Source organism: Platalea leucorodia (genome assembly GCF_965183815.1).
Source record: "Platalea leucorodia genome assembly, chromosome: 21".
NCBI classification, from domain to species: domain Eukaryota; kingdom Metazoa; phylum Chordata; class Aves; order Pelecaniformes; family Threskiornithidae; genus Platalea; species Platalea leucorodia.
The window spans coordinates 3,918,898-3,945,116 of NC_138843.1; the positions used below are offsets into that span (position 1 = coordinate 3,918,898).

The window sequence follows — 26,219 nt, forward strand, 5'->3', positions numbered from 1 at the left end:
AAATAAGTGTTTTGAAGCGTAGAAATCTGAACTCGAGGCACCAGCGCCTGGGCTTGGAGCAATTAAAAGCCCCATTTTCCCAACCGGAGCAGACCGGCGCAGGGTTGCCCAAAATGGAAATAAAAAACCACCACCACCAACTAAACTTTATTAAGGCTTAAAAAATGAGCAGGCTGAGGGGCTGAGCGCTCGCTCCCAGCCTCCCCGGCACCTCCTCCAGCTCCGCTGCCTCTCCTCGGCTGCTGGGATCTGTGGGTTTGTTATTGTAGGGTTGCTTTCTCAGGATTGGGGTTGTTTTGGGGTTTTTTGGGGTTGTTTCTGACGGGTGTGGGTGCGTACGGCAACCTCCCGTCTGGTTAATGATGGGGCTCCATGCCCTGGTTTGTTATTGTAGGGTTCCCGCTTGGAGCTGGGTGTAAACACGGCAGTTTGTTATGGTAGGGTTGCCACCTGGAGCGGAGTTTGTGTGCGCTGGTTTGTTATTGTAGGGTCTCCCATGTGGAGCTGGGTTTGCCTGTTGGCTGTCGGGGTTGAACCTGGAGCTGCGCGTCCCTCTGCCCACTCGGGGACGGGGCACCCTGGGGACGGGGATCCCTGGGGATGGGGCGCCCTTGGGGACATGGGCTCCATAGGGATGGGGGCTCCCTGGGGACGGGGCTCCTTGGGGACGGGGCTCCCTGAGGACAGGGATCCCTGGGGACAGGGCACCCTGGGGACGTGGGCTCCATGGGGACAGGGTTCCTCGTGGATGGAGCACCCTGGAGTCATGGGCTCCATGGGGATGGGGGCACCCTGGGGACAAGGCTCCCTGAGGATGGGGCACCCTAGGGATGGGGGGACACTGGGGATGGGGCTCGCTGGAAACATGGGCTCTGTGGGGATGAGAGCACCCTGGGGACAGGGCTCCCTGGGGATGGGGCACCCTGGGGACATGGGCTCCATAGGGATGAGGGCTCCCTGGGGCCAGGGATCCTTGGTGCCATGGGCTCCCTGGGGACAGGGCACCCTGGGGTGCACAGGGGAGGTGGGGGGGGCTCCCAGGAGCGGTGGCCAGGCTCGGGGTGGGAGCAAGAGGTTCCCCTTTCCCACACCGAGGGGAAACTGAGGCACGAGGCCGGAAGCCGTGACTCAGAGTGGCAGGACCTGCTCCTGCCAGCGGGACCTGTCTGCAGCCACCCACAGCCAGGGTGGCCCCAGGGCCGTGCGGGTGCCAAAGCGGGGTGCTGGGGTGAGGCTTGACAGCCTGAGGGGACCTGGCAAGGGTGCAGAGCCCCTGGGGTGGCACAGGAGACCGGGGAGGACGAGGGAGGTGAGTGCCTTTGGGGACAAGGGGGATGGCTGTCTTGGGGGGGTCAAGGGGGGATGAGTGCTTTTGGGGACAAGGGAATGAGTGCCCTTGGGGACAAGGGGGGTGGCAGTCTTGAGGGGGACAGGAGGGACATGAGGGGATGTGTGCCTGTAGGGACAAGTGCCTTGAGGCTACCAGCAGGACAGGGGGATCCATGGGCCCTGGGGGGACAAGGGACAAGGGCTGTGAACTGGGGGGGGGATAGGGCAGCCATGTGCTTGGGGACAGGGGACAAGGGACAAGGGCTGTGAACTGGGGGGGGGATAGGGCAGCCATGTGCTTGGGGACAGGGGACAAGGGCTGTGAACTGGGGGGGGGGATAGGGCAGCCATGTGCTTGGGGACAGGGGACAAGGGACAAGGGCTGTGAACTGGGGGGGGGATAGGGCAGCCATGTGCTTGGGGACAGGGGACAAGGGCTGTGAGTTGGGGGGGACAGGGCAGCCATGTGCTTGGGGACAGGGGACAAGGGCTGTGAACTGGGGGGGACAGCACCCCGCCTGCCACCCCCACTGTCCCCGTGATGGGGTTTATTTTGGCGCGAAGCGTGATGCCTCCTCGATAGGAAACCATCCTTAATATGCAGATGAGTATGTATTTAATATGCAAATTGCCATGCAGCTCTGGCTGGCCACCAGCACTGCCCTGGCGTGGTGGAAGGGACACGCCGGGAGCCCCCAGCACCCACGGGTGTCACCCAGCGGGTGCTGAAGGTGCTGACAGCACCCAGCGGCTCGTGTCACCCCTGGGTACCTGCGGTGGGTGACGGGTGCAGGGACAAAGTCACCCAAAGTGACCGCGGGGTCCCCGCCATCTCCAGAGCCTGTGTCGGGGGGTCGGACCCCCCCGGTGCCTGGGGGTGTCCTGGGGGGCCCGGACGCCTGCGTCCCCAGCCAGGGGGGGGGTCGTGGGCGACGGGGAGGGGACAGGGATGGGGACGGGGGCTATAAACGGCAGCTGTAAGCGGAGCTGGTAACCGGAGCGGGAGGCCCGGGGGGGACATTTGAGCCGCTGGCGGGGCCGCGGAAGCGCCAAGGTAAATGGTGGGTGCCGTGCGTGTCCCCCCGCCATGCCGGTGGCCCGCCATCCCTGTCACCCGCATGGGGACCCCCCCAGCGTTGGGGTCCCCCCCATCCTCTTGCCACTCCCCCCAGTTCTGGGGTGCTAACTGCCTGCAGCCCCCCCGGGAGCTGCTGCTTGGGCTGGGGGGGGACGTGGCAGGGGACAGGGCCAGGGCCAGCCCGCGGTGCCAGGTGGCCGGGGTGACATTTGCTCCGTCCCCGCCGTGGGGACAGCTGCTTCCTGGCTCTGCCATCTGAACCGGCCCTGGAACGGAAACCCGGGGGGGACCGAGCCCCCCAGCCCCGGCGGCAGCTGGGGTGGGGGGGGTCCCCACAGCCATTTGGGGGGGGGGCTACTGCTGGTGACCCCCAAACCCCCCCCATGGCCATGGGGGTGCCCCCCGTGTGACCCCACAGAGCAAGGGGTGCTCTGGGGGCCGGGAGCCGCATTTCGGGGGGCTGGCGGGGGGGGGCCGCATTTTCCTTAATGCTGCTTATAAGGGCCTCATTAGCATATCTAATTGCGGATTGCTTATTGGCGCTGGGTACTTTCTAAAGGAAATTACCCCAAACGGCATTAGCCCCCCGAAATGGGGAGGGATTTAGATATTGAGATAATTCGGTGCCCCCCCAGACGGGGGGGGGTTGAATAACGCCGATGCCTCCTAACGAACCCTGATTAATTGGGGGCTGGGGGCTGGGTCGTGCTGGGCCGCCGCTGCCGTTATTCCCCCAAAAAGTTGTATTTTAAGGGATTTCAGGGCTGGTGTCCCCCCTCCTTTCCTGGTGTCCCCCCCTTTTTTTGGTGTCCCCCCCTTTCCTGGTGCCTTTGGAACAGGTTTATGTTGTGAGGCCGAGCCAGCGCGGGTGGAATCTGGGATCCCATGGGAATGAGCCGAGCTGGGATCAGCTCCGGGTGCGGCGATGGCCGGTGAGGACTCGGGGGGGGGACACTGCGGTGTCTCTGTCCCCACCATGGCTTGGGGGGGTCTCACCGGGGTGTCACTGGGTGGCCTTGTGCTGGTGGTTTCCCGTGATGGTTTGGGACGCTGCGGTGCGGCTCGGGGTGTCCCGTGGGTAGCCCCCCCCCGGTCCCCGGCTGCGGTGACAGCTGCTGGGGGGGGTGGTGGCTCCAGTTACGGTGACATCAGCCCTACCTTCCCACCTGGCGCGGGTGGGGGGCACAGGCCCCCCTCCCCTGGGGGTCCCTGGGGGGGGTTATGTGACAGCTGAGCCGCTTGCGCCACGCCGGAGCCCCCAGCGCCATCGGGGCGTCCTGGGGGGGGGGGGGACACCCACCCCCAGCTATGGGACCCAGGCGTCCGGGACCCCCCCTCCGAGCGGTGGGGACAGCGGTGGCCGTGCCGTAGGGCCAGCAGCGGAGGCGGCCGGCGGAGCTCAGGTGGGCAGAGCGGGGTGCTGGGGTGGGGGGGACAGGAGCCGTGCCCAGACGCCACGGGGAAGGGCTCCCATCCCCGGGAGGGGAATGGGGCAGCGTACCCCCCCCAGCAGGCGGGGGGGGGGGCTGGCAGCCCCTCTTTGGGGTCACAGGGACCCCGCTGCGCTTGGGGATCACTGCAGTCCCCCTTTATCAGCCCCTGGAAATTATGGCGTGGGGGGGGCAAAACCGGGGGGCTGCCCCCCCTTCCTGCCCCATCACCCCCGTGTCGGGGGGTGGGGGAGATGCTGCGGGGGGGGAAGGGCAGGGTGAGCCCCCCTCCCCCCCCCCCCCGAAGCTTTGTGTGCAGAGGGTGAGGGCTGAGCGTGCTTTCAAATGGGGAAACTGAGGCACGGAGCGGGGGGCTCCAGCAGGGGGGACGAGGACAAGGGAGGTGGCCGAGGCTGTTCAGCCGCTCGGTGTCGGAGCCATCGGAGCCGGGGACCCCCATCCGCCCCGGACCACCCACCGCATCCCGGCACGGCCGCCCTCTCCCCACCCGCTGCCTCAGTTTCCCCACAGCCATGTCGGGGACCAGCACGGTGACCGTCCCCTCTCCTCCGCCACCGCCGTGAATGGGTCCCTGTTTGTCACCCGTCCCCCCGCCGGGCCCCTCTCCCCGCCGGGCCCCCCACTCCCCGGCCCCCTCCCCGCTGCCTTCGCTGCCTTTTCTTTGCCCGCACAATCGCAGGCATTTATGTCGCCGGAGGCTCCGGTTACCCCGCGCCCGCTCACTGTCACCACGCAGGCTGGGGGGACGGTGACACCGGACCCCCCGCTTGGAGTTACAGGCGCCCGAGGCAGCGACACGACCTCCCCGCACCCCAAATCCCACCGGCGGGGGTGGATTCTCAGGTGGCTGATATACACTGAGCCCGTCCCTCGGCTGCTTTTTGGGGTCCCCCCTCCCTCTGGCACCTGGGGACCCCATGAGGATGCTTAAATTTGGTGACTTTTGGATGCTGTGGGTGTTGGCCGGCGTGGGGGGGGGGGGTTACAGCGTGGGGACATCGTGACCTAAGCAGGACAGCTCGTTTGGATAACGAAGCTGGGCTCGCAGCCCCTGGCAGCCCCTAAAGGGAAAGCTGGGGGGGGGGCGTTGGGGGAGCCCCCTCATTCAGCTCAGGTGATAAAGCCCCTGAGACTTTAATTACAGCAATTAGATTGTTAATGGCTTTTATAAAACAGCCCAGGCACAAGAAATAGATTAAAAAATAGGAATTTCCAGGCTGCCACCCAGGGGATGGGGCCCATCCTGGCCATGGGGTGACAAACCGGCAGCTGCCTGTGCCAGAAACAGCTCGTTTCCCTCTTTTTTGGGGAAAAATCCCCCCCATCCCGCTCCTCGGCGTGAACTCGTCGGCAACACCAAACCTCTGGGTTGCTTTTGGCGTTTGCTGTGTTTGTGCCGCGGTTGTGCCACCGGCTCAGCCGTGCCGGGCTTTGAGGCATGGTTTGCTCTTGCAGGCACCCGTCGGTTATTTTTAATAGAAATATATTAAAAAAATTAATAAGGGGCGGTGCCGTTTGCTCCTTGGGCAGGTGGGGAAACTGAGGCAGGGCTGGGTATCCCAGCCCCATGTGGCGTTGGCCGTCCCCACCGGGGAGGTGAGTCCGTCAGAGCCCGGCTCACCGCCGCGGGGGTGTCCCTGGGGACCGTGACGCTGTGGGGTCAGAGTTGGGTGTCCCTGGGGTCCCTGACACCCTGGGGATGTAGCTGGATGTCCCTAGGGGCTGTGACACTGTGGGGTCAGAGTTGGGTGTCCCTGGGGTCCGTGACACCCTGGGGACGTAGCTGGATGTCCCTAGGGGCTGTCACACTGTGGGGATGGGGTCGGTTGTCCCCAGGAGCTGTGATGCCGTGGGGACGTTGTTGGATGTCCCTGGAGTCCATGACACCGTGGGGATGGAGCCAGTTGTCCCCAGAGGCTGTAACAGCAGGGTCAGGTCCCACGGGGGTCAGGTCCCAGCCAGGGGCTGTGACACAGCGGTGGCAGCGTCAGATGTCCCCGGAGGCTGTGACACCGCAGAGGGGACCGGGATGGGGACAGTGCCGGGTGTCACCCGGGGCTGGTGACACCGCAGAGGGGACAAGGTCGAGTCTCCCCGCTGGCACCGCCCGGCGTCCAGGCGCCGTGACCCCCGGCCCCACGCAATGTCACCCCCCGCTCCCCGCAGGGGACGCGGCGGCAGGAGGGTGATGGTTCGATCGAACCCTCTCCCCGCTCTCAGGGAATTGATAATCAATTAAATCTCTGCCTGGCTGCTAATTACCCAGCCCGAACCCCCCCCGCTGCCCCACAGGGACGGGTGGCAGGACGGGGACGGTGGCATTGGGGCTGTCCGGTGGCAGGGGTGCCGTGGCACGTGGTGCTCCGATGTGTCCCCAGGGATTTTCCCAGCCATCCCGACGGCATTTCGGATGGGAGAAGAGTCTCGCGGGCTTCCCCCGTGTCCCCATGTCCCCAGCCCCGCCATGCCACCACGCACTGGCTTAGTTCCCCCATGGATTATTGGTGGTGAGCCCCCAGTAAAGCCCCAGTTTGAGCCCAGTAGTCCCAGTGCGGAGCTGCGCAGGCGCTGGGGGCGGCTCGGCGGGGTCGTGGGGGCCGCTTTTCCCAGCATATTTGAAATTCTTCAGCCGGGGAAGGACTCGCTTCCCTATCCCAGATCCCAGCCGCATCCCATGCTGGCCCCTCGCCGCTGGCACCGGCCCAGCACCGGCGCCTTAAGCCTCCCACCCACCCCCCGACACCCCCCAGGCACCGGTGATGGGTTTGGGGTGCGGGTTCTACGGAGTGGGGGGTCAGAGGCACGCAATGGGGAGGGAATGCAGGCGTCCGGGTGGGTGCTATCCCCCTCCCACCTCTCCCTGTGCCCACAGGTGCGGTGGGTGCCCACCCATGCCGGGGGACACCATGGGGCCACCTCCCTGTGTCCCCCTCGTCCTGCTGCTCCTGCTCACGGCGGAGAGGACGGCCCGCGGCACCTTCCCCGAGGAGCCTGGCCCCATCACTGTGGCCCCCGAGGACTGTGAGTGCCCGCCCAGGGAGTCCCCAGGGGTGCAGGGTGGGGGTCAGGGTGCTGCACTGATGTGCAAGGGGGGGACACGGCTTGGCACAGAGAGGGGATGGGGTTTTGGGGTGCTTTGGGGTGAAGGCAGGAGGGGGGCACCCATGGGTAGGGGTTTTGGGCTGCTTTGGGGTGAAGGCAGGAGGGGGGCACCCATGGGAAAGGGGTTTTGGGGTGCTTTGGGGTGAAGGCAGGAGGGGGGCACCCATGGGAAAGGGGTTTTGGGGTGCTTTGGGGTGAAGGCAGGAGGCAGGCACCCATGGGCAGGGCTGGGTGAGGGTGGTCGCCCTGGCTGGCTGGGGAACTGGGGTGGGTGGGGGTGCCCCGGCAGCCTGTGACCCCCCCATGTGTCCCCCCCAGACGTGAAGCACTACGCCGTCTTCGTGGGCCACGGGACGAGCCGCCCGGCCGGCCCCGAGGCGGGGGGGACCCAGCGCCTCAACATCCAGCGCATCCTCAAGGTCAACCGGACCCTCTTCATCGGGGACAGGTCTGAACCGCGGCACCCCAAAGCCTCCCCCTGACGGGGGTGGGCACCCGACACCCACCCCAACCCTCTTTGCTGGGGAGGGACCCCACTACCTGCCCCGGGGCACCCCGGGGGGCTCTGGTGGGGCTGTCCCTGCCCTGGTGATGCTCGGCGCCCACCCCAGCACCCCCCCATCTCCCCAGGGGGGTGGCGGTGGATCCTGCACCCCCCCAACATCCCTGGGGTGCCCCCAGCATCGCAGCCGGGAGCCCTGCAGGGTGGTGACACCCGTGTCCCCCTCCCCAGGGACAACGTCTACCGCGTGAGCCTGGAGCCCACCGGTGCCGGCGAGATGCGCTACCACCGGGTAAGTGCCGAGCCCCCCGGTGCCAGGGGGTGCCGGGGGGGGGGCTGCCGGCTTCACCCCGGCCCCACGCTGGGTTCTCTCCCCCCCCCAGAAGCTGACGTGGCGCTCGAACCAGCACGACATCAGCATCTGCCGGATGAAGGGGAAACACGAGGTACGGGGGGTGGGGGGTCCGCACCCCGTGAGATCCCCCCGCGTGGGGACCGAGCACCCTCTGCACCCCGTGTCACGCGGACAAAGCCACCCTGTCCCCCCCCCGGTGTCACCCTCCGGCTCCCTGCTCCCTGCCAGCCGTTGTGTCTCCATGATTTATCGGCCGCTTGGATAATTGGGTTTGTAATTAATTATTTCGGGCCCATGGATCAGAGCAGGCACAGCCCAGCATCTGCCAGAAATCCAATTTCCAGGTCCCGTAAATACCATTTTGGGGTAAAAACACCCCCTAAGACAGACCCTCGCAGCGATGGGGGCCTGGGTGGGAGCACCCAGGGGTGGGGGAGGGGACAGGGTGCCAAGGGGTGACGGTCCCCTCTCGTCGGCGCAGGCAGAGTGCCGTAACTTCGTCAAGGTGCTGCTGGTGCGGAACGAGAGCCTGCTCTTCGTCTGCGGCACCAACGCCTTCAACCCCGTCTGTGCCAACTACAGCGTGAGTCACCTGCCCTACACCGGGACGGGGACACCTGGGACCCTACGTGTCACCCTCCCTGTGTCCGGGTGACCGGCTTTGCGGGCAGGGGATGCTCCTGTCTGCGCCACCGAGGCAGCCCGGACCTCGCTGCCCGCATGGCGTCGCTCACGGCCCCGTCTCACCCACTACAGATGGACACGCTGGAGCCCATCGGGGACAACATCAGCGGCATGGCCCGGTGTCCCTACGACCCCAAGCACGCCAACGTGGCCCTCTTCACAGGTGAGTGCTGGCACTGCCGGCCCCGTGCTGGGCGCTCTGCCCGCCGGCCCCTGCCCGGCGCCCGGCTGATGCCCCTTTCCCGCGCAGGGGGGATGCTCTTCACCGCCACGGTGACGGATTTCCTGGCCATCGATGCCGTCATCTACCGCAGCCTGGGGGACAGCCCGACCCTCCGCACCGTCAAACACGACTCCAAATGGTTCAAAGGTGCCTCCCGTGGTGTGGTGCCCACCATGTGCCACACGGCACCGGTCCCCGTCCCCTTTGACACCATCCTGGGACATCCCTGACCCTGCCACTGTTCTTGCAGAGCCCTACTTTGTGCACGCCGTGGAATGGAGGAGCCACGTCTACTTCTTCTTCCGGGAGATCGCCATGGAGTTCAACTATCTGGAGAAGGTGGGAGACATCCCCGCGGTGGCCCGAGACACCCGGGATGGGGACAGGGGCGAGGGGACGGTCATCGGGTTGGGTACCAGATGGTGATGGGTGTCCATCCCGTAGGTGGTGGTGTCCCGGGTGGCTCGGGTGTGCAAGAACGACATGGGGGGCTCGCAGCGGGTGCTGGAGAAGCAGTGGACCTCCTTCCTCAAGGCACGGCTCAACTGCTCTGTGCCGGGCGACTCGCACTTCTACTTCAACGTCATCCAAGCCGTGACGGACATCCTGGAGCTGGACGGGCGCCCTGTGGTGCTGGCCGTCTTTTCCACGCCTGCCAACAGGTCGGACCCTCTTGTGCCCTGCTGGGACCCCTGGGGCTGGGCTGGGACCCCTCCATGCGCCCCAGTGCCCATGGGGGACATGGGGGACATGTTGAGGTGTTCATCCCATGCCCGTGTCCCCCCAGCATCCCTGGCTCGGCCGTCTGCGCCTTTGACATGACCCAAGTGGCCGCCGTCTTCGAGGGACGTTTCCGGGAGCAGAAATCACCCGAATCCATCTGGACGCCCGTGCCCGAGGACATGGTGCCAAAGCCCCGGTGAGTGACACGCCACGGGGACGGGGATGGGGACATCCAGGCTGGTACCTGTAGGAAGGGGCATGGGGATTGGGCTGGGGACAGGGCTGGGGACAGGAATGATCAGGGCTGGTACCTGCAGGGAGAGTGGTAGGGACAGGAATGGGGACAAGGACAGGGGTGAGGACAGGGACAGTCAGGGCTGATACCAGCAGGGAGAGTAGAGGGGATGGGGATGGGGACTGGGATGGGGATGGGGACAGGGACTGGGATGGGGACAGGGCTGGGGACAGCCAGGGCCAGTACCAGCAGGGATGGGGACAGGAACAGTGACAGCCAGGGCTAGTACCAGCTGGGCTGGGGACAGGACTGGGGACAAGGCCAGCATGGCCGTGGGGACACTGAGCCATGCCGCGGCCGCAGGCCTGGGTGCTGCGCGTCCCCGGGGATGCGCTACAACTCCTCCAGCACCTTCCCCGACGAGATCCTCAACTTCGTCAAGACGCACCCGCTGATGGACGAGGCGGTGCCGTCCCTGGGCAACACGCCCTGGATCCTCCGCACCATGAGCCGGTGAGCGCCCTGGGGCAGGATCGGGCCCGGGGAGGGGCGGGGGGGCTGGTGGGTGCTGGTGGGTGCTGGTGGGTGCTGGTGGGTGCTGGCCGGAGCCCCTCGCGCCACCCTTGCACATACGTGCCAGCATCAGCGCCGGGAGATCTGATAAATCTCATAAACTTTGCAGTTGAGATGGTCTCGTCCTAATTAAATCTGCCTTAATTGCTGCTTGATGGAGAATTAATCAAGTGGCGCTCTCGGGCCGTAGCCTCCTGCCGGCAGGGCAGCCGCGGCACGTGTGGGGCTGGGGACGGGGACGCGGGGCTGGGGCTGGGGACATGGAGCTGGGGACAGGGACATGAGCCTGGGGACAGGGACACAAGGCTGGGATGGGGACAGAAGGCTGGGGACAGGGATGCAGGGCTGGGGATGGGGACACAAGGCTGGGGCTGGGGACGTGGGGCTGGGGACCAGCTGGGATCCTGCTGAGGGATCGGGGGGATCTGGGCTGGTTCCTGGGTGGGATCTGGGCTGGGTCCCAGCTGGGATCTGGGTGGAATCCAGGCAGGATGTGGGCAGGATCCTGAGTGGGATCTGGGATGAGTCGTGGGTGGGATCTGGGCTGGGTCTGGCTGGCTCCTGAGTGGGATCTGGGCGGGGTCCTGACTGGGATCTGGATTAGTTTCCATTTGGGATCTGCACGGCCCCTCGCACTCCCTGGGGACACCCCGCTCTGGGCCAGCCACAGCCTGTCCAGCCCCCCACCCTGCCTCAGTTTCCCCCTCCCCGGGGACACGCGGGCTCCCGCACGCCCCAACACCTTCTCCGTTCACACCACGCAGGTACCAGCTCCGCAAGATCGTGGTGGACACCGCGGCGGGGCCGTGGGGCAACCACACCGTGGTCTTCCTGGGCTCCAGCACGGGCACCGTCCTCAAGTTCCTCATCCAGCCCAACGCCAGCGCCAGCGCCGCGCCCGCCGCCCCCGGCAGCCAGAGCGTCTTCCTGGAGGAGTTTGAGACCTACCACCCCGGGAGGTGGGTGCTGGGGTGTCGGGAGGGAGGGGAGGGGTGGGTGGGGGTGGTCAGGTGGGTGGAGGGATGGATGGATGGGTGGGTAGACGGAGAGACAGACGGGTAGGTGGGCGGGTGGATGGATGGACAGACGGGTGGATGGATGGACGGACAGGTGGGTGGATGGACGGGTGGGTGGGTGGATGGATGGATGGATGAGTGAGTGGTTGGACAGTTGGGTGGGTGGTTGGACAGTTGGGTGCATGGATGGACAGATGGATGGATGGACGGATGGATGGATGGTGGGTGAGTGGATGGGTGGGTGGGTGAGTGGTTGGAGAGCTGGATGGGTGGGGGTGGTTGGGCTGATGGATGGGGGGATGGGTAGATGGATGAGATGTTTAGGGAGGGATTGATTGATGGTTGCAAGGTGACAGGGGAGGATGAATGAGGTGGTTGGGGATGGATGGATGAGCAAGATGGACGGATGGCGGGAGGGGATGGGTCAGAGGGATGCAAGGGTTGGGTGGGTGGGCCAGAGGGGTGGGTGGTGAATGGGGGCGGACACGGGTGAGATGCCCTCCTGTAGACCAGCCTGCGCTGGGGCCAGCTCCGTGGTGGGCAGTTGGGGGCCAGGGCCGGGGCCACGCTGAGCTCTGCCCTGTCCCCAGGTGTGGCCGGGACACGGAGGACGAGCGGCGGCTCCTGGGGCTGGAGCTGGACAAGGCGGCTGGGTCCCTGCTGCTGGCCTTCCCCCCGTGCGTGGCCAGGGTGCCCGTGGCTCGCTGCCAGCAGCACTCGGGCTGCATGAAGTGAGTGTGCCGGTCTCAGCCGCCCCCGGGGCGGGCAGGGCTCGCTGCGGGGCGCATGTCAGGAGCAGAGAGGGCTTACCTTCACATCCCAGGAATTTGTCCTGTGCCGCGATCCAGCTGGGAAGGGCTCAGCATAGCTGGGAGCACGGCCAGGGGAAACTGAGGCACAGTGTGGTGCAGGGCCTCGTGGGGGCCGAGGTGTTGTCCCCTCCATGTCGAGGCTGATCCTGACGTCTCTGCTCCCTGCCAGGAACTGCCTCGGGAGCCGGGATCCCTACTGCGGCTGGACGCCCGAGGGCTCCTGCGTCTTCCTGGAGCCCAGCCCCAGGTAACGCTGCCGGGCCTCGGGGGGACACTGGGGGACACGGGACGGGGGGACAGCAGGGGCTCAGGGGCTCCCCAGAGAGCATCAGCTCCTGCAACCCCCCTACCGCTGAGACCCAGCAAACTCGTCGCTTGCTGAAGCAAGCTGGGAGCCCTCTGCAGGCTACTTGGGACCGGCTGATCCCCCCACAATTTGTACCCCCCCAGGGTGGCCTTCGAGCAGGACATCGCCGGCGGCAGCACGTCCCACCTGGGCGAGTGCGAGGGTGAGTGCGGGGCAGGGATGGGGCTCGGGGACACAGCGGTGGCACCGTCAGGTCCCCACCGCGGCCGTCCCCTGATGTCCCCCCTCTGCCATCACCCAGGGCTGGTGACGGAGAGCTTCGTGGACGAGCCGGACAGGCTGGTATCGGTGAACCTGTTGGTGATCTCCTCCGTAGCCGCTTTCGTCATCGGCGCCGTCATCTCCGGCTTCAGCGTCTGCTGGTTCATCGGCCACCGGGACCGCAAGGAGCTGGCGCGCCGCAAGGACAAGGAGACCATCCTGGCACACAGCGAGTCGGTGGTGAGCGTCAGCCGGCTGGGCGAGCGGCGGGCACGCGGCGGGCAACCCGGCGCCTTGCTGGCCCCGCTCATGCCCAATGGTTGGCCCAAGGAGCTGGGGAAGGTCACCCAACACGACCTGGACTCGGGGGTCCTGCCCACGCCGGAGCAGACCCCGTTGCAGCAGAAACGCTGCCCCGGCGCCCTCCAAAACTGCACCTGGGAGCAGAGTCACAACATCATCAACGCGGCTTTGCGGGACCCCGGTGGATCCGGCGCTACCACCGCCGGTGCCGGCCGGCTGCACGCCGGCTCCGGCCGCCCGGCTCGCGGCATCCCCCTCTCCTGCCACGCCATCCTGGTGGACCAGGAGCTGGAGGCCGAACTCAGCGACTCCTCGGGTGATGGGCATTGGGGTCGGGACCCCCAGGAGGGTCCTCGCACCCGGCAGCACCCACCCGCCGGCGCCCGCCGCCCACCCCGCAGCTCCTACGGTGACTTCGCCGGCACGCCGCATCCCAGCCCTGATCGTCGACGGGTGGTTTCGGCACCCGGCGGGGAGGGGGGAGACTTTACCGAGGGGCCACCCTGGCACCCCGAGCAGCTGAACTTCAACGCCAACAACGGCACGGGCCGCCCCGGCGCCCACCTCAAGAGGAACCATACGTTCAACAGCGGCGAGGCGCCGGCGGGCGGTTACGGGCGGCACGGTACGGCACCCCGGGCACCCGGTGCCGGGCCCCCACGGGCGCTGACGGACCTGCACCACCTCCTGCGCTACGGCGTGGAGCGGACTCCCTCGGGAAAATAGGGTGCCACCATGTGTGCGTGTCCCCTCCCAGGGCACCCATGGGATCCCCCGGCTCCCTGGGGACAGGGAGGGGTGGCCGGGCAGGAGCTGCGGGCATGGGGTGAGGTGCTGCGTGGGTGGAGGGGGGGGGACAGGCACCCCTGGGTGCCTGGGATGGGGTTTGGGGGTGTCCCCGGCTGGCGTGGGGCAGTGCCCCGCGCTCCGGCTGCTTTGCCTGGATCCCAGGGGGAGTCGGTCCATCCCGTCCCCTCCCCAGGTTGGACCCAGGGACCGCAGCACCCTGGGAGGGGGATCCCTGGGAGGCAGCAGGATGGACGGACACACGGACACGGGCACAGCCGAGGCAGAGCAGGGCTGTGCCCCCCCCCACCCTGCGGCCCCTTGGACCCATCGGCCGTGCCCGGGCACCCAGGGGGGCTTGTGGGCGCTGCCAGCACCCTGGGGACCCCCGTGCAGGGGGTGCCAGCGGGGTGCGTTGGTTGCGGTGATGGGACACGGTGAACATTTGGGGTGCAGGGGTGTGGGGGGCCCCCAAATGTGTGTGTTATCTGGGGATGGGGGACACTCACCCCCCCCGGCCTGGGGTCAACCCCTGCCCAGTGCCAGCTTGGGAGGGGGCTCATCCATCCCCCCCAGCACCCCCCTTCTGGAAAGCACAGCCGGGGTGCGGGGGCACCGCTGGGGCTGGGGGGTCCCCACCGAACCCACTCTCTGCTGGCAAAGGGTGCCCTTTCGGTGCCACCCCTGCCCGGCCCCGGGGTGGCGGGTCCCCGGGGGGGTGACAGGCTGTAAATAGGGTGGGGGGCGGCGGGTGTCCCCCACCCCGCGGCCATGCATGCGGCCGCCCGCGGTCTGTACCCCGCGGCCCCAATAAACGCCCGTTTACCGGAGGCGACTCCCCCGCCGCTGCCTCGGCCCCTTCTTCCCCCCCACCCGGGACCCACCGGCCTCGGGGGGGGCAGCACCGGGGCCGGGCACGGGGGTGCTGGCGGTGGGTGATGGGGGGGCACGGGGCTGGGGGGAGACACGGGGCCCGGCTGCCCGGGGACCCCCGGGGCGCAAAGTCCCCGTGCGCCCACCCATCCGTGCACCCATGTCCCGTGCTTACACCCCCCGTGCACCCACCCACCCGTGTTCACACCCCCCCCCCCCGTGCACCCACACCCCTCTACCCACCCCCCTGTGCTCACCCCCCCGCCAGCACCCTCACCCACCCACCCACTCCCAGCCGCTCTCCCATGCCACGAGTTGCTCCGTGCTCAGCCCGCAGCAGCCGCCGGCCGTGGCCCATCGTGCCACGGAGCCGCTCGCGGGGCTTTGCCACGAGGCAGCGGGTGCGACGCGGGGTCCCACTGCCCCCCATGACGCTCCGTGCCTCACTTTCCCCCACGCAGGTGTACAGCACCCTGGCGTGCCGGGTGCTGGGGTCCCGTAAGGTCCCTGAGAGGGGGGAGGGTGGGAGGGGGGGGTGTCAATGCTGTGTCCCCCAAGAGCCGCGGGGTGCAACAGGGACACAGGGACGCCAGCACCCTGCCCCGGATGCTGGCACCCTGCAAGCTGGCAGCAAAGGCAGCGATTTCCCAACCGACACGTGAGGCCGAGCCACCAACCCCACCCCGGGGTGACAGCCACCGAGGAGACGGGACGGTCCCCGAGGAGCCTCGCCAGCCGGTTGGGAAGGTGAGGGCTGGGCTGGGGGGCTCGGGGTGGGGCCAGGGAGGGGGGGACATGGGGGTCGGGGCATCTCCCTGCCTGCAGCCGTGGCCTGCCCACGCCGGGGTGGCGAGCCGGCAGCAGGACGGCAGCGGCAGGGCTTGCACAACCCTCAATTGACGATGGCCGCCTGCCCGCAGCCCAGCACCATGATGCCACCGGGCCGGATCCTGCCTCCGCTGCTGCTGCTGCTGCTGCTGCTGCCGCCGGGCCCCGCCGCCCCGTGCTCCCCCCACCCCAACGCCACCCGTTTCGTCTGCACGGAGCCCACCCTGAGCACCTTCCCCTCCGGGCTGCCGCCCACCACCGTCGCCATCTCGGTGGAGTTCACGGCGCTGGCCACCCTCCTGCCCACCGCCCTGGCCGGGCTGCCCCAGCTGCAGGAGCTCCACCTCTCCTCCAACCGCCTCGCCACCCTCCCCGAAGCCCTCCTGCGCCCCGTGCCCACCCTGCGCGTCCTCGACCTGACGGACAACCTCCTGGCCAACCTCCCCGCCGGCATCTTCGCCACCGCCGGCCACCTCCAGCACTTGGTGCTGCGGGGGAACCGGCTGCGGGCGCTGCAGCCTGCCTGGTTCCAGCACCTTCCCCAGCTGCGCTGGCTCAACCTGGCTGCCAACGCGTTGGCGGAGGTGCCATCGGCGGTTTTCCGTCCGCTGCGTTCCCTACGTACCCTGGATCTGTCCCACAACCGCCTGGCATCCCTGGCGCCGGGCGCGCTGGACGGGCTGCGGGCGCTGGAGCAGCTCGACCTGGAGGGGAACCAGCTGGGCACGCTGCCGGCCACCATCTTCGCGCCCGCGCCCGCCCTGCGCCTCCTCTTCCTCCAGGATAATGAGCTGCGGGTGCTGCCCGCCGGCATCTTCGTCCCCCTCCGTCATCTCCGCGTCCTTGACCTGGCGCGTAACCGGTTGCGGGCGCTGGAGCTGCCCCCCCAGCCCCCCGGCCCCACGTTGGACCTCGACATTTCGGGCAACCCCTGGGCCTGCGAGTGCCCGCTGCTGGCGCTGCTGCGGCGGGCGGCCCCGCAGCTCACCGCCGCCCGCGACACCCTCTGCGCCAGCCCCCCGCGCCTCCGCGGACAGGAGGTGGCCGCCGTGAGCCGGGCCGGGGACACGGGCTGTGAGGCCAAGGGGGACGGGCAGCGCCCCCCGGACCCCTAGGCGAGGGGTCTGGTGTCACCCCAGGAGCCTGGGCATGTCACCTCCCTCCCTGCCACGCTGTCCCCAGCCAAGACGGGCTCTCCTGGGGAAACTGAGGCAGGGAGACAGGGGTGCGGCTGTCCCCATCCCAATGGCCCTGTCCCCATCCCGTGATGCCCATCCCAATGGCCCCCAGCCCCATCCCACCAGGCTCAGGCTGTCCCACATCCCTGTCCCCATCCCGCCTGGCACGTGTCCCTGTCCCCACCCCACAAGAGCACATTAAATGTCGTCACTTGGAGCCGTCACGCTTTCTCCTGTGTCCTATGAAGTCCCTGGGGATAAGGCAGTGACGGGCACCATGTCCCCCGGCTATGCCCATCCCATACCCGCTGTGTCCCCTGCCCGTGCCCGTTCCCATCCAGGCCAGCCTGGTCCCCCATGGGGCCACCCCCTGGGACTGACCACCACCCTCTCCCACCCTCTGGCGTTGCTCACTGCCGGGTGACACTGCTGTCCCCTGGCCTGAGCGCCCACAGGGGCTGGGGGAGGCCTGGGACCCTGTGGGGCTCTGCTTGGCGTGGGGACATTTGGCATGGAGATGCTTGGCAAGGTGACACCTGGTAGGGGGACGCATGTCAAGGGGACACTTGGTATGGAGATGCTTGGCATGGGGACACCTGGCATTGGGTCACTTGGTATGGGGACCTGGCACGGGGACACTTGGCGTGGAGATGCTTGGCATGGGGACACTTGGTATGGGGACACTTGGTATGGGGGCACATGTCAAGGGGACACTTGGTATGGAGATGTTTGGCATGGAGACACCTGGCAAGGGGACACCTGGCATGGGCACACCCGGCAAGGGGACACACGACAAGGGGACACTTGGCATGGAAATGCCTGGTATGGGGACATATGTCAAGGGGACACTTGGTAAGGAGATGCTTGGCAAGGGGACACCTGGCACGGGGACACCTGGTGTTGGGTCACCTGGTACAGGGACCTGGCGTGGGGACACTTGGCATGGAGATGCCTGGTATGGGGACACACGGCAAGGGGACAGCCGGGGTGGGGACACTCGGTATGGGGACACTCGGTATGGGGACACACGGCAAGGGGACGCTGGGCATGGAGATGCTTGGCATGGGGACACCTGGGGTGGGGACACCTGGCGTTGGGTCACTTGGCGTGGGGACACGGGCACACGCGGCCAGGGGACACCTGGGGCGGGGGCACGTGGCGTGGGGCGGTGGCTCGGGGTCCCTGGCCGCCCACCGGGCCGGGGTGTCCCCGGGGTGTCCCCAGGGTGTCCCCGGGGTGTCCCCGGGGCCGCGGGACGCTGCGCAGCCCCCGGGCAGGATCGGGCCCCCGCCGCCCCACGTGAGAGCCCCCACGTGGCGCCCCCCCCAAAGCCCGCCCCCCCGGGCCCGCCCCTCCCTCCTAATTGGTGGCGGGACGGCCCTCCCCTTCGCTGATTGGCTCCCGCCGCTAACTATGAATCCCGCGCTGGGCGGGGGCCGCGGATCGCGAGTGGGGATCGCGATCACGACCGGGGGTCGCGACAGGCACGCCCCCCCCCCGCCCCCGTAAGTACCGTTCGGGGGACTTGGCGGCAGTTGGAGCGTGGAAAGCGGGGCCGGGAGGGGCGCGGGGGGGGGTCCGGGGGTCCCGGCGGGTCCGGGGGTCCCGGGGGGGTCCGGGGGTCCCGGGGGGTCCCCGGGTGCGGCCCCGCAGGGCCCGGGGGGCTCCGGGGGCTGGCGGGGGGCAGAGCCCGCCCGGGCTGCGGGGAGCCCGGCGCTTCAGGCAGGCCGGCGGCGGCTGGGGGGGGTCCCGGTGTCCCCTGCCGGTCCCCCCCCTCCGTGATGGGTGCCCCGGAGCACCCCAGGGACCCAAGGGGACCTGCCCCCCGCGGGACCTGCCCCCCAGGGACCCAAGGGGACCCCCCGGCGACACAAGGGGGCCTATCCCCCCCGGGACCTGCCCCCCAGGGACCCGTGGGGACCCCCCGGGGACACAAAGGGACCTGCCCCCCCCGGGACCTGCCCCCCAGGGACCCAAGGGGACACCCCCAAAGTCCCCCCAGGACTTGCCCCCCGGGGTGCCCAGGGCCAGGCTGGGGGGGCAGCGGGGCAGGGGCGCTGCCCTGTCCCCAGCGGGACCAAGGGCACAGCTGGGTGGCAGCGGGACACCCCAAGGGGCAGAGGGGGGGCTACTGGCCGCTGGCTGCTCCGCACCCTGCGGTGGGTCCTGGGGCTGCCCCGGCCGAGGTGACGGTGACCAGTGGCACGTCCCCACCGCAGGCTTGCGAAAGGCGACTCCAGCCCGGCTTCCGGCTGAATCACCCAAAAACCCTCCCTGGCCCCAAACGGGAATGGGGGGGACCCAAGCGGGGATGGAGGACCCAACCCCACCACACCCCAGCAGGGCAGGGGGGCAGCCCTGACCCCAAACCCCTTCCAGACCCCCCAGGACTCCCCCTCGAGCAGTTCAGAGGCCTCCAGCTGCCTCCCACTCATGTCATGAGCTGGCGGGTCTCAGCCCTCAGAGGGGTAGGGGCTGCGGAGGGGCGTGCTGGGGGGCTCGGCTCCACCACAGCCTGCTTTGCTCAGCACGGTGAGGGGTGGTCACGGGGCTCGGCCACCCCGGGGGTCCACGCCAGGCTCAGCCACCCCATGATCCTTCCCTTCCCACTGCAGCCGCTGCCGCCATGTCAGCCGAAAACACCGCGCCGGCAGAGGATGGGCAGGAGCTGAAGGTAGGGGTGCAAGGAGGGCTGGGGGGGGCTCTGGGCATTGCTGGGGGCCCCCGGCTCACTGCCATCCCCCCCGGCAGAGCGTGGTGAGCCGGGTGGCCGGCCTGGCCCTGGTGAGCTGTGCCTGCGGCGCCGTCTCCACCGCCTACGCCTCCACCAAGGAGAGCCACCCCTACGTCAAGTCCGTCTGCGACGCCGCCGAAAAGGGGGTGAAGACGCTGACGGCGGCGGCGGTGAGCGGGGCCCAGCCCATCCTCACCAAGCTGGAGCCGCAGAGTGAGTGGGGCTGGGGGGGGCAGCACCCCACGGTTCTGGGGTACCCCAAAACCCGGCCCTAGCAGAGCTCTTGCAAGGCAGCAGGGGAGGGAGAAGCTGTTTTCTCATCTCCAGTTTCCACCACCACCAGATACACCTGCAAAGGGCTGGAGAAGCTGGAGGAGAAGCTGGGAGGGGGGCAGCACCCCATGAGTTTTGGGGTGCCCAAAAAACAGATCTAGGAGAGCTTTTGCAAGGCTGCAGGGTGTTAAAAGCCATCTATTTTCACGTCTCTAGTTTCCACTGCCAACGAATACGCCTGCAAGGGGCTGGATAAGCTGGAGGAGAAGCTGCCCATCCTGCAGCAGCCCCCCGAGAGGGTAACGTCTCCCCTGGGGGACACGGGGCGGGTGCGGTGCTGGGTGAGGTGCTGGGACACAATGTCCCTGTGCTGTCCCCTCCCAGGTGGTGGCAGGGACCAGGGAGCTGGTGTCGTCCACCGTCAGCGGCGCGGTGGGCCTGGCTTGCGGCGCGGTGCAGGGCAGCGTGGAGAGGACGTGCTCGGCGCTGAGCACCGGCGTCAGCACCGTGGTGGGCTCCCGCGTGGGCCGGCTGCTGGCCACCGGGGTGGACGCGGTGCTGGGGAAATCGGAGGAGCTGGTGGAGCGATACCTGCCCGGGACGGACGAGGAGCTGGGTGAGTGCCGACCGCGCCAGGCCAGAAACCATCTCCCAGATTTGGGGCTGCCAAGCTCCCCCGGGACCCTCACCCCATCGCTCAGCACCGCCCCGGCATCGCTTGCACCCGGTGTCCCTGCTTGGCCCCCCGCTGCGGTGCCTGGGCAGCTCTGCGGTGCCAGGGCATCGCCGAGCCCCACGCGGTGCCCGGGGCCACCGTGACGCTGCGCAGGGGACGGTCCCCATCGGGCGGGAACCCGAAGCCGGGGAACGCGGCATGGCGGTGGATGAACTCTCACCTGGAAACCAGAAAGCAAATATAGCCCTGTGCACCGCCCGCCCCGGGTATTTATAGCTCAGCACGGGGTAGGGGTGGGCAGAGCTGGCCCTGTGTCACGGCAGAGGTGACCGGAGAGGCCACCTGGCTTTTTGGTGACACCTCCACATGACCCAGTGGCCAAACATCCCGCAGCCGGGCACCCCCGTGTCCCCACGATGGGGTGCGGAGCTCGGTGGGCTCATCCCAGCACCGGCGGCGGGGTGCTCCGGTGCTTGGCGTGGGATGGTCCAGCCACGCGGTTCTCACCCCCTGGCCCCGCAGCGGCGGCGGTGGCGGGTGTCCAGGTGGCCTCACCGGAGCGGCAGAGACGGCGGGAAAGCTACTTCGTCCGCGTGGGCTCGCTCTCGGCCAAGCTGCGGCACCGAGCCCTGCGGCGCTCGCTGGGTGAGCTGCAGCGGGCACGGCACAGCGCCCAGCAGGTCCTGGCCCAGCTCCACCGCATCTTCGAGCTGGTAAGGATGCGGCGGGGACTGTGCCAGCCCTGTGCCAGCCCGGCACCCCGCAGCGTGCTCCCACCTCGCTGTCTGTTCCCCCAGATCGAGCAGGGGCGGCAGGGCATGGATGGGCCGCTGTACGGTGCCCGGCAGCATCTCCACCGCATGTGGCTGGAGTGGAGCCGGCAGAATGCTGTGCCCATGGAGGAGAGCGAGGTACGGGGCGGGGGTACCCGTGGGGGACATCGTAGGGGGTGGGGGGCCTGTACCCGTGGAGGACACCAAGGTACGGGTTGGGGGACCATGTCCATGGAGGACACCAAGGTTTGGGGTGGGGGGGCCTGTGCCCGTGGAGGACACCAAGGTTTGGGGTGGGGGGCCTGTACCCGTGGAGGACACCAAGGTACAGGTTGGGGGACCATGTCCATGGAGGACACCAAGGTTTGGGGTGGGGGACCATGCCCATGGAGGACACCAAGGTTTGGGGTGGGGGACCATGCCCATGGAGGACACCAAGGTACAGCTTGGGGGACTGTGCCCATGGAGGACACCAAGGCACAGTCGGGGGACCGTGCCCATGGAGGACACCAAGGTACAGGTCTCTGAGCTGGGCCAGACCCGGGGGAGCATCGCACCCCAGGGCCACCACTGCCCGCTGGCTGCCTTGCAGGTGGAGGCGCGGACGCTGGCCATGCTGCGCGGGCTCCTGCGCCAGCTCCACGCCGCCTGCACCCGCCTGGCCGCCAGCGCCCGGGGTCTACCCAGCAGCGTGCAGGAGACGGCGGGACACGTCCGGCACGGCATGGAGGGCGTGCAGGCTTCCCTCTCCCGCGCCCACTCCTTCCACGATCTGTCGAGTTTGGTGCTGGCGCAGAGCCGGGAGACGGTGACGCGGGCGCAGCTGAGCATCGATGAGCTGCTGGAGTACGTGGGGCAGCACGCGCCCCTGCCCTGGCTGGTGGGACCCTTCGCCCCCGCCCTGGTGGAGTACCCGGAGGACGTCCCCGTGGAGATGGCCAAATGGGAGGGCTGCATCACCGTGGGGGGGACGCACCGGGTGCCCACTCCCCCACGGCTCTGCAGCCAGCGCTGAGCCCCGGCACTGCCAAACTGGGGGAGCACCCACCCACCCGCGGCAGCGAACCCCATCCGCACCGGGGACGAGGTGACGGTGGACTCGTTGACCCGGCATGGGACCCCTGATGCCACAACTGGGGACTTGTTCGGGGAGGGAGGGGATGGGGGCACACAGAGGACGGAGCGTGTGCCAAGCCCGTCCCGTCCCATACGGGATCCGGGGCTCCCCGCAGTGTCCCCGAGCCTGGCGAGCGTCGGGATTTTCTTAGCAGCTTCAAAGCACTTTAAAGAAGAAGAAAACAACTTTTTAGGCCTTAAAATGACTCACAGCCCATAGTGCTGGCTGCGGCAGAGCCACCGCGTCGCGCCGGGCTTGCCGGGGGGCTCGGCCGGGGCGGCAGAGCTGAGGGTGCGGGGTGACCCCATGGGGAGGGTTTCGCCGGCAGGGTGCCGGGACGGGTGCGGGTGGGGTGCTGGGATGGAGGGTGCCGGCGGGGTGCCGGGGTGGCTGGACTGTGAACCGCGGCCGTGTGGCAGTGAACTTTGTCACGGTTATCGCCGCTGCGTCCCGCGGCAGGGCTGGGCCCGGGGTAGCCCCAGCATTGTGGGTGCAGCGTGGCCACGGCACCCCGTGGAGTAGCACTGGGTCCCCCGGGACTGGCCGTCCTCCTGCCACCGGCACCTACTGGGACCAGTCTGACCTTCTCCACTGGGCCAGGTGTGGGGGGAAGAGCGGGACCCCCGTGCTGGGGGATCCCCCCGAGGGGAGGGGGGGCTTGGGGGGGGTCGGTGCCTGATCTGTCCCGGGGATCTGGTCCCGAGGGGGTCAGAGCCAGCCCGGCCTGGGGGACCCGATCCCGGGGGGATTCAGTCTCGGGGGGGGGGGGATCCCAGGGCATCCAGTCCCGGGGCTGGGGGAGGCATCGGTGCAGTCCGGCCCTGGGGGATCGGGTCCCGAAGGGCTCGGTGTAGCCCGGTGCCGGGAGGAATCGGTCCCGGGGGGATCCGGTCCCGGGGGGGTCGGTCCCGGGGGGATCCGGTCCCGGGGGGGTCGGTGCAGCCCTGTCCGGTGGGGAGGGGGGCGGTCGGTGCAGCCCAGCGCGGGGGATCCGGTGCTGGGCGGGGGGGGATCGGGACAGCCGGACCCCCGGGGATCCCGGTCCCGGTCCCGGAGGGGTCGCTGCGGCCCCGGGCCGCGCCGCGCCGGCGGGTCGGGGCTCCCGGACCGCCCCGGGCCGGCCCCGGCGGGGCGGGCCCCGGTCACATGCGCCCGGGGCCGGGCTCCGGGGCTATAAAGGCCGGTTGGGAAGGCGTGGGGCGGGTCCAGAGCTCAGCCTAACCGCCAGCGGTGAGCCCGGTCCCGGTCCCGGTCCCGGTCCCGGTCCCGGTCCCGGTCCCGGTCCCGGTCCCGGTCCCGGTCCCGGTCGGTGGCTGGGGCACGGGAGGGGGCTGGGAACCCCCCTGTCCTGGGGGTCCCCAGCCGGGTGGGGGCTGCCCCGTCCCAGGGCGGGGGTACCCTGGGGTTCCCCCATCCCGGGGGTGGGTGGGGGGCGCGGGGCTCTGACCCCACTCACCGTTTCCCCAGCCCCGCCATGGCCACCAGCGAGCCCGGGACGGCGCAGCCCAAGGCGGAGGAGCAGCAGGTCAGTGGGGGCAAGGGGGGGCTGGGGTGGGGGTGTGCAGGGGGTCCCTGCTTGGGGACAGGGCTCTGGGTTCTCTTACCCTTGGGTGGGCTTGCAGAGCCCTCAGAGTACCCCAAAACCATCCTCGGGGGGGCTGGGGGCACAGAGTGCCCCCCATCCACTGTGAGATTTGGGGCTCCATCACCCCCACACTCATCCTGACCCCTTCGCACCCCCAGAGCATCGGGACGCGGGTGGCCAGCCTGCCCCTGGTCAGCTCAGCCTACGACATGGTCTCCACCGCCTACGCCTCCACCAAGGAGAGCCACCCCTACGTCAAGTCCGTCTGCGACGCCGCCGAAAAGGGGGTGAAGACGCTGACGGCGGCGGCGGTGAGCGGGGCCCAGCCCATCCTCACCAAGCTGGAGCCGCAGAGTGAGTGGGGCTGGGGGGGGCAGCACCCCACGGTTCTGGGGTACCCCAAAACCCGGCCCTAGCAGAGCTCTTGCAAGGCAGCAGGGGAGGGAGAAGCTGTTTTCTCATCTCCAGTTTCCACCACCACCAGATACACCTGCAAAGGGCTGGAGAAGCTGGAGGAGAAGCTGGGAGGGGGGCAGCACCCCATGAGTTTTGGGGTGCCCAAAAAACAGATCTAGGAGAGCTTTTGCAAGGCTGCAGGGTGTTAAAAGCCATCTATTTTCACGTCTCTAGTTTCCACTGCCAACGAATACGCCTGCAAGGGGCTGGATAAGCTGGAGGAGAAGCTGCCCATCCTGCAGCAGCCCACGGAGAAGGTAGCGGGGTGGGGTGGGGTGGGCAAGGACACCTGAGGTCGTCCCCCCCCACCCAGTGCTGCTTAACAGAGGGTTGTCCACCCCCAACCAGCTCATCTCGGACACCAAGCAGCTGGTAACATCCACGGTGACGGGGGCCAAGGATGTCCTGACCAGCACCGTGGCTGGGGCCAAGGACGCGGTGACCAGCCGGGTGACGGGTGTGATGGACATGACCAAAGGGGCTGTGCAGGGCAGCGTGGAGCTGACCAAGTCGGCGGTGAGCAGCGGCGTCAGCACCGTCATGGGCTCAACCGTGGGCCAGATGGTGGTGAGCGGGGTGGGCTCCATGCTGGAGAAGTCGGAGGAGCTGGTGGACCATTACCTGCCCATGACGGATGAGGAGCTGGGTAAGGAGCTGGTCACAACCCCCTGGAGATGTCTCATGGCCTGGGGGTCCCCTTGGAGAGGGGTGGGTAGAGCCTGGGCAGGGCGATGCTGGCTCTACATGGGGGGGGTGGTGGTGGGGCCCCCTCAGCAGCTCCTCTCCCGCAGCCAAGCTGGCCACGGCCGTGGAGGGCTTCGAAACGGAGCAGCAGAAGCAGCAGCAGAGCTACTTCGTGCGCCTGGGCTCCCTCTCGGCCAAGCTGCGGCACCGAGCCCTCCAGCACTCCTTGGGCAAGCTGCAGAGCGCCCGCAGCAGCAGCCAGGACGTGCTGGCCCAGCTCCAGCGCACCCTCGACCTGGTAGGACCCATCCCCGTGTCCCCCCGTGCCCCCCGGGGGCTGTGGCAGACCACCCACGCCAGGCTCTCCCTCTCCCCCCAGGTGGAGCACCTCAAGCAGGGCATGGACCAGAAGCTGCAGGGAGGGCAGGAGAAGCTGCAGCAGATGTGGCTGGAATGGAGCAAGAAGCAACCGGGCGGTGGCAAGGACCTGGTGCCACCAGAGGTAGGTGGAGGGCAGGGGGTCCCTGGGGTCACCCGGTGTCTCCCCCAACCCCTCACCACCCCCTTGTCCCCCTGCAGCCGGTGGAGTCGGGGACGCTGGCCCTGCTGCAGGGCTTGACGCAGCAGCTCCAGAGCTCCTGCCAGCCCTTGGTGTCCAGCCTCCAGGGCCTCCCTGCCGGCATCCAGGAGACGGCGGGGCAGGTCCGGCAAAACGTGGAGGAGCTACGGGCAGCCCTCGCCTCCGCCGCCTCCCTCCAGGACGTGACGGGCAGCGTGCTGGCCCAAGCCCGCGCCCGTGCCACCAAAGCCCGCCAGCTGATGGACGAGCTGGTGGAGCACGTGGCCCACAACACCCCCCTGACCTGGCTGGTGGGACCCTTCGCCCCCTCGGGCCAGCGCATGGTGGACCTGGAGGTGCAGTAGCATCCTCTGGGGTGGGGTGATGTTGGTCCTACCCCCCCCCAAGCCTCGATAGAAGCATCTACTAACCCCTGCCTGGCCCACCTCGCCCGTAACCTTAGTGCCTGCCTGTACAAGGGACCTCTCCTGCCTGCCCCTGGCACAGCTCTGTCCCTTGTCGCCTGTGCCAGGGACGTGCAGTAACCTGCCTTGGGCCCCCCAAGTGCCTGTTGGGGTCACCTCCAGCCCCTGGCTGGATCCCCCATGTCCCCTCGTCCTCGGTGCCTTCAAGTCCCTGCTCTTGTAGGGTCGGGGATGGCTCGTGAAGCAATAAACTCTGGTTAGTTTTGCACTGGACTGAGGCTTTTTCTGGGGGGGGTTGAAGAATTGGGGCCCCTATGG

General features: G+C 68.5%; 3 protein-coding genes across 3 annotated transcripts; all 3 read left to right on the top strand.

Annotated features, from left to right (window-relative positions):
* The first annotated feature begins 3,801 nt into the window (after window positions 1–3,801).
* SEMA6B (semaphorin 6B) lies at window positions 3,802–14,570 on the top strand. Its single transcript, XM_082331537.1, has 17 exons — window positions 3,802–3,810; window positions 6,731–6,879; window positions 7,279–7,408; window positions 7,694–7,754; window positions 7,846–7,908; window positions 8,299–8,400; window positions 8,574–8,664; window positions 8,752–8,871; window positions 8,975–9,063; window positions 9,169–9,386; window positions 9,512–9,643; window positions 10,046–10,195; window positions 11,020–11,214; window positions 11,862–12,002; window positions 12,253–12,330; window positions 12,534–12,592; window positions 12,692–14,570. The coding sequence occupies exons 2-17, from the start codon at window positions 6,750–6,752 to the stop codon at window positions 13,678–13,680; spliced, it is 2,748 nt and encodes a 915-aa protein (XP_082187663.1). The 5' UTR covers window positions 3,802–3,810; window positions 6,731–6,749; the 3' UTR covers window positions 13,681–14,570.
* A 744-nt stretch (window positions 14,571–15,314) lies between these two features.
* LRG1 (leucine rich alpha-2-glycoprotein 1) lies at window positions 15,315–16,784 on the top strand. The gene is made up of 2 exons (XM_082331041.1): window positions 15,315–15,360; window positions 15,534–16,784. Exon 2 carries the CDS (start codon window positions 15,543–15,545, stop codon window positions 16,554–16,556), a length of 1,014 nt encoding a protein of 337 aa, XP_082187167.1. The 5' UTR covers window positions 15,315–15,360; window positions 15,534–15,542; the 3' UTR covers window positions 16,557–16,784.
* Window positions 16,785–19,240: 2,456 nt separating this feature from the next.
* Window positions 19,241–26,162, top strand: LOC309599584 (uncharacterized protein). Its single transcript, XM_082331132.1, has 15 exons — window positions 19,241–19,293; window positions 19,371–19,566; window positions 19,843–19,925; window positions 20,011–20,242; window positions 20,825–21,015; window positions 21,100–21,213; window positions 21,668–22,083; window positions 23,372–23,422; window positions 23,660–23,717; window positions 23,936–24,131; window positions 24,408–24,490; window positions 24,582–24,879; window positions 25,025–25,215; window positions 25,297–25,419; window positions 25,497–26,162. Exons 1-15 carry the CDS (start codon window positions 19,246–19,248, stop codon window positions 25,839–25,841), a joined length of 2,625 nt encoding a protein of 874 aa, XP_082187258.1. The 5' UTR covers window positions 19,241–19,245; the 3' UTR covers window positions 25,842–26,162.
* Window positions 26,163–26,219: the final 57 nt, after the last annotated feature.

Coding starts and splice junctions, on each gene's coding strand:
- SEMA6B (XM_082331537.1), top strand. CDS start 6,750: ATGCCGGGGGACACCATGGGGCCACCTCCCTGTGTCCCCCTCGTCCTG. Junction 9,064..9,168: donor AGTTCAACTATCTGGAGAAG/GTGGGAGACATC, acceptor TCCATCCCGTAG/GTGGTGGTGTCCCGGGTGGC. Junction 10,196..11,019: donor ATCCTCCGCACCATGAGCCG/GTGAGCGCCCTG, acceptor CACACCACGCAG/GTACCAGCTCCGCAAGATCG.
- LRG1 (XM_082331041.1), top strand. CDS start 15,543: ATGATGCCACCGGGCCGGATCCTGCCTCCGCTGCTGCTGCTGCTGCTG.
- LOC309599584 (XM_082331132.1), top strand. CDS start 19,246: ATGTCAGCCGAAAACACCGCGCCGGCAGAGGATGGGCAGGAGCTGAAG. Junction 21,214..21,667: donor TGCCCATGGAGGAGAGCGAG/GTACGGGGCGGG, acceptor GCTGCCTTGCAG/GTGGAGGCGCGGACGCTGGC. Junction 24,491..24,581: donor TGCAGCAGCCCACGGAGAAG/GTAGCGGGGTGG, acceptor ACCCCCAACCAG/CTCATCTCGGACACCAAGCA.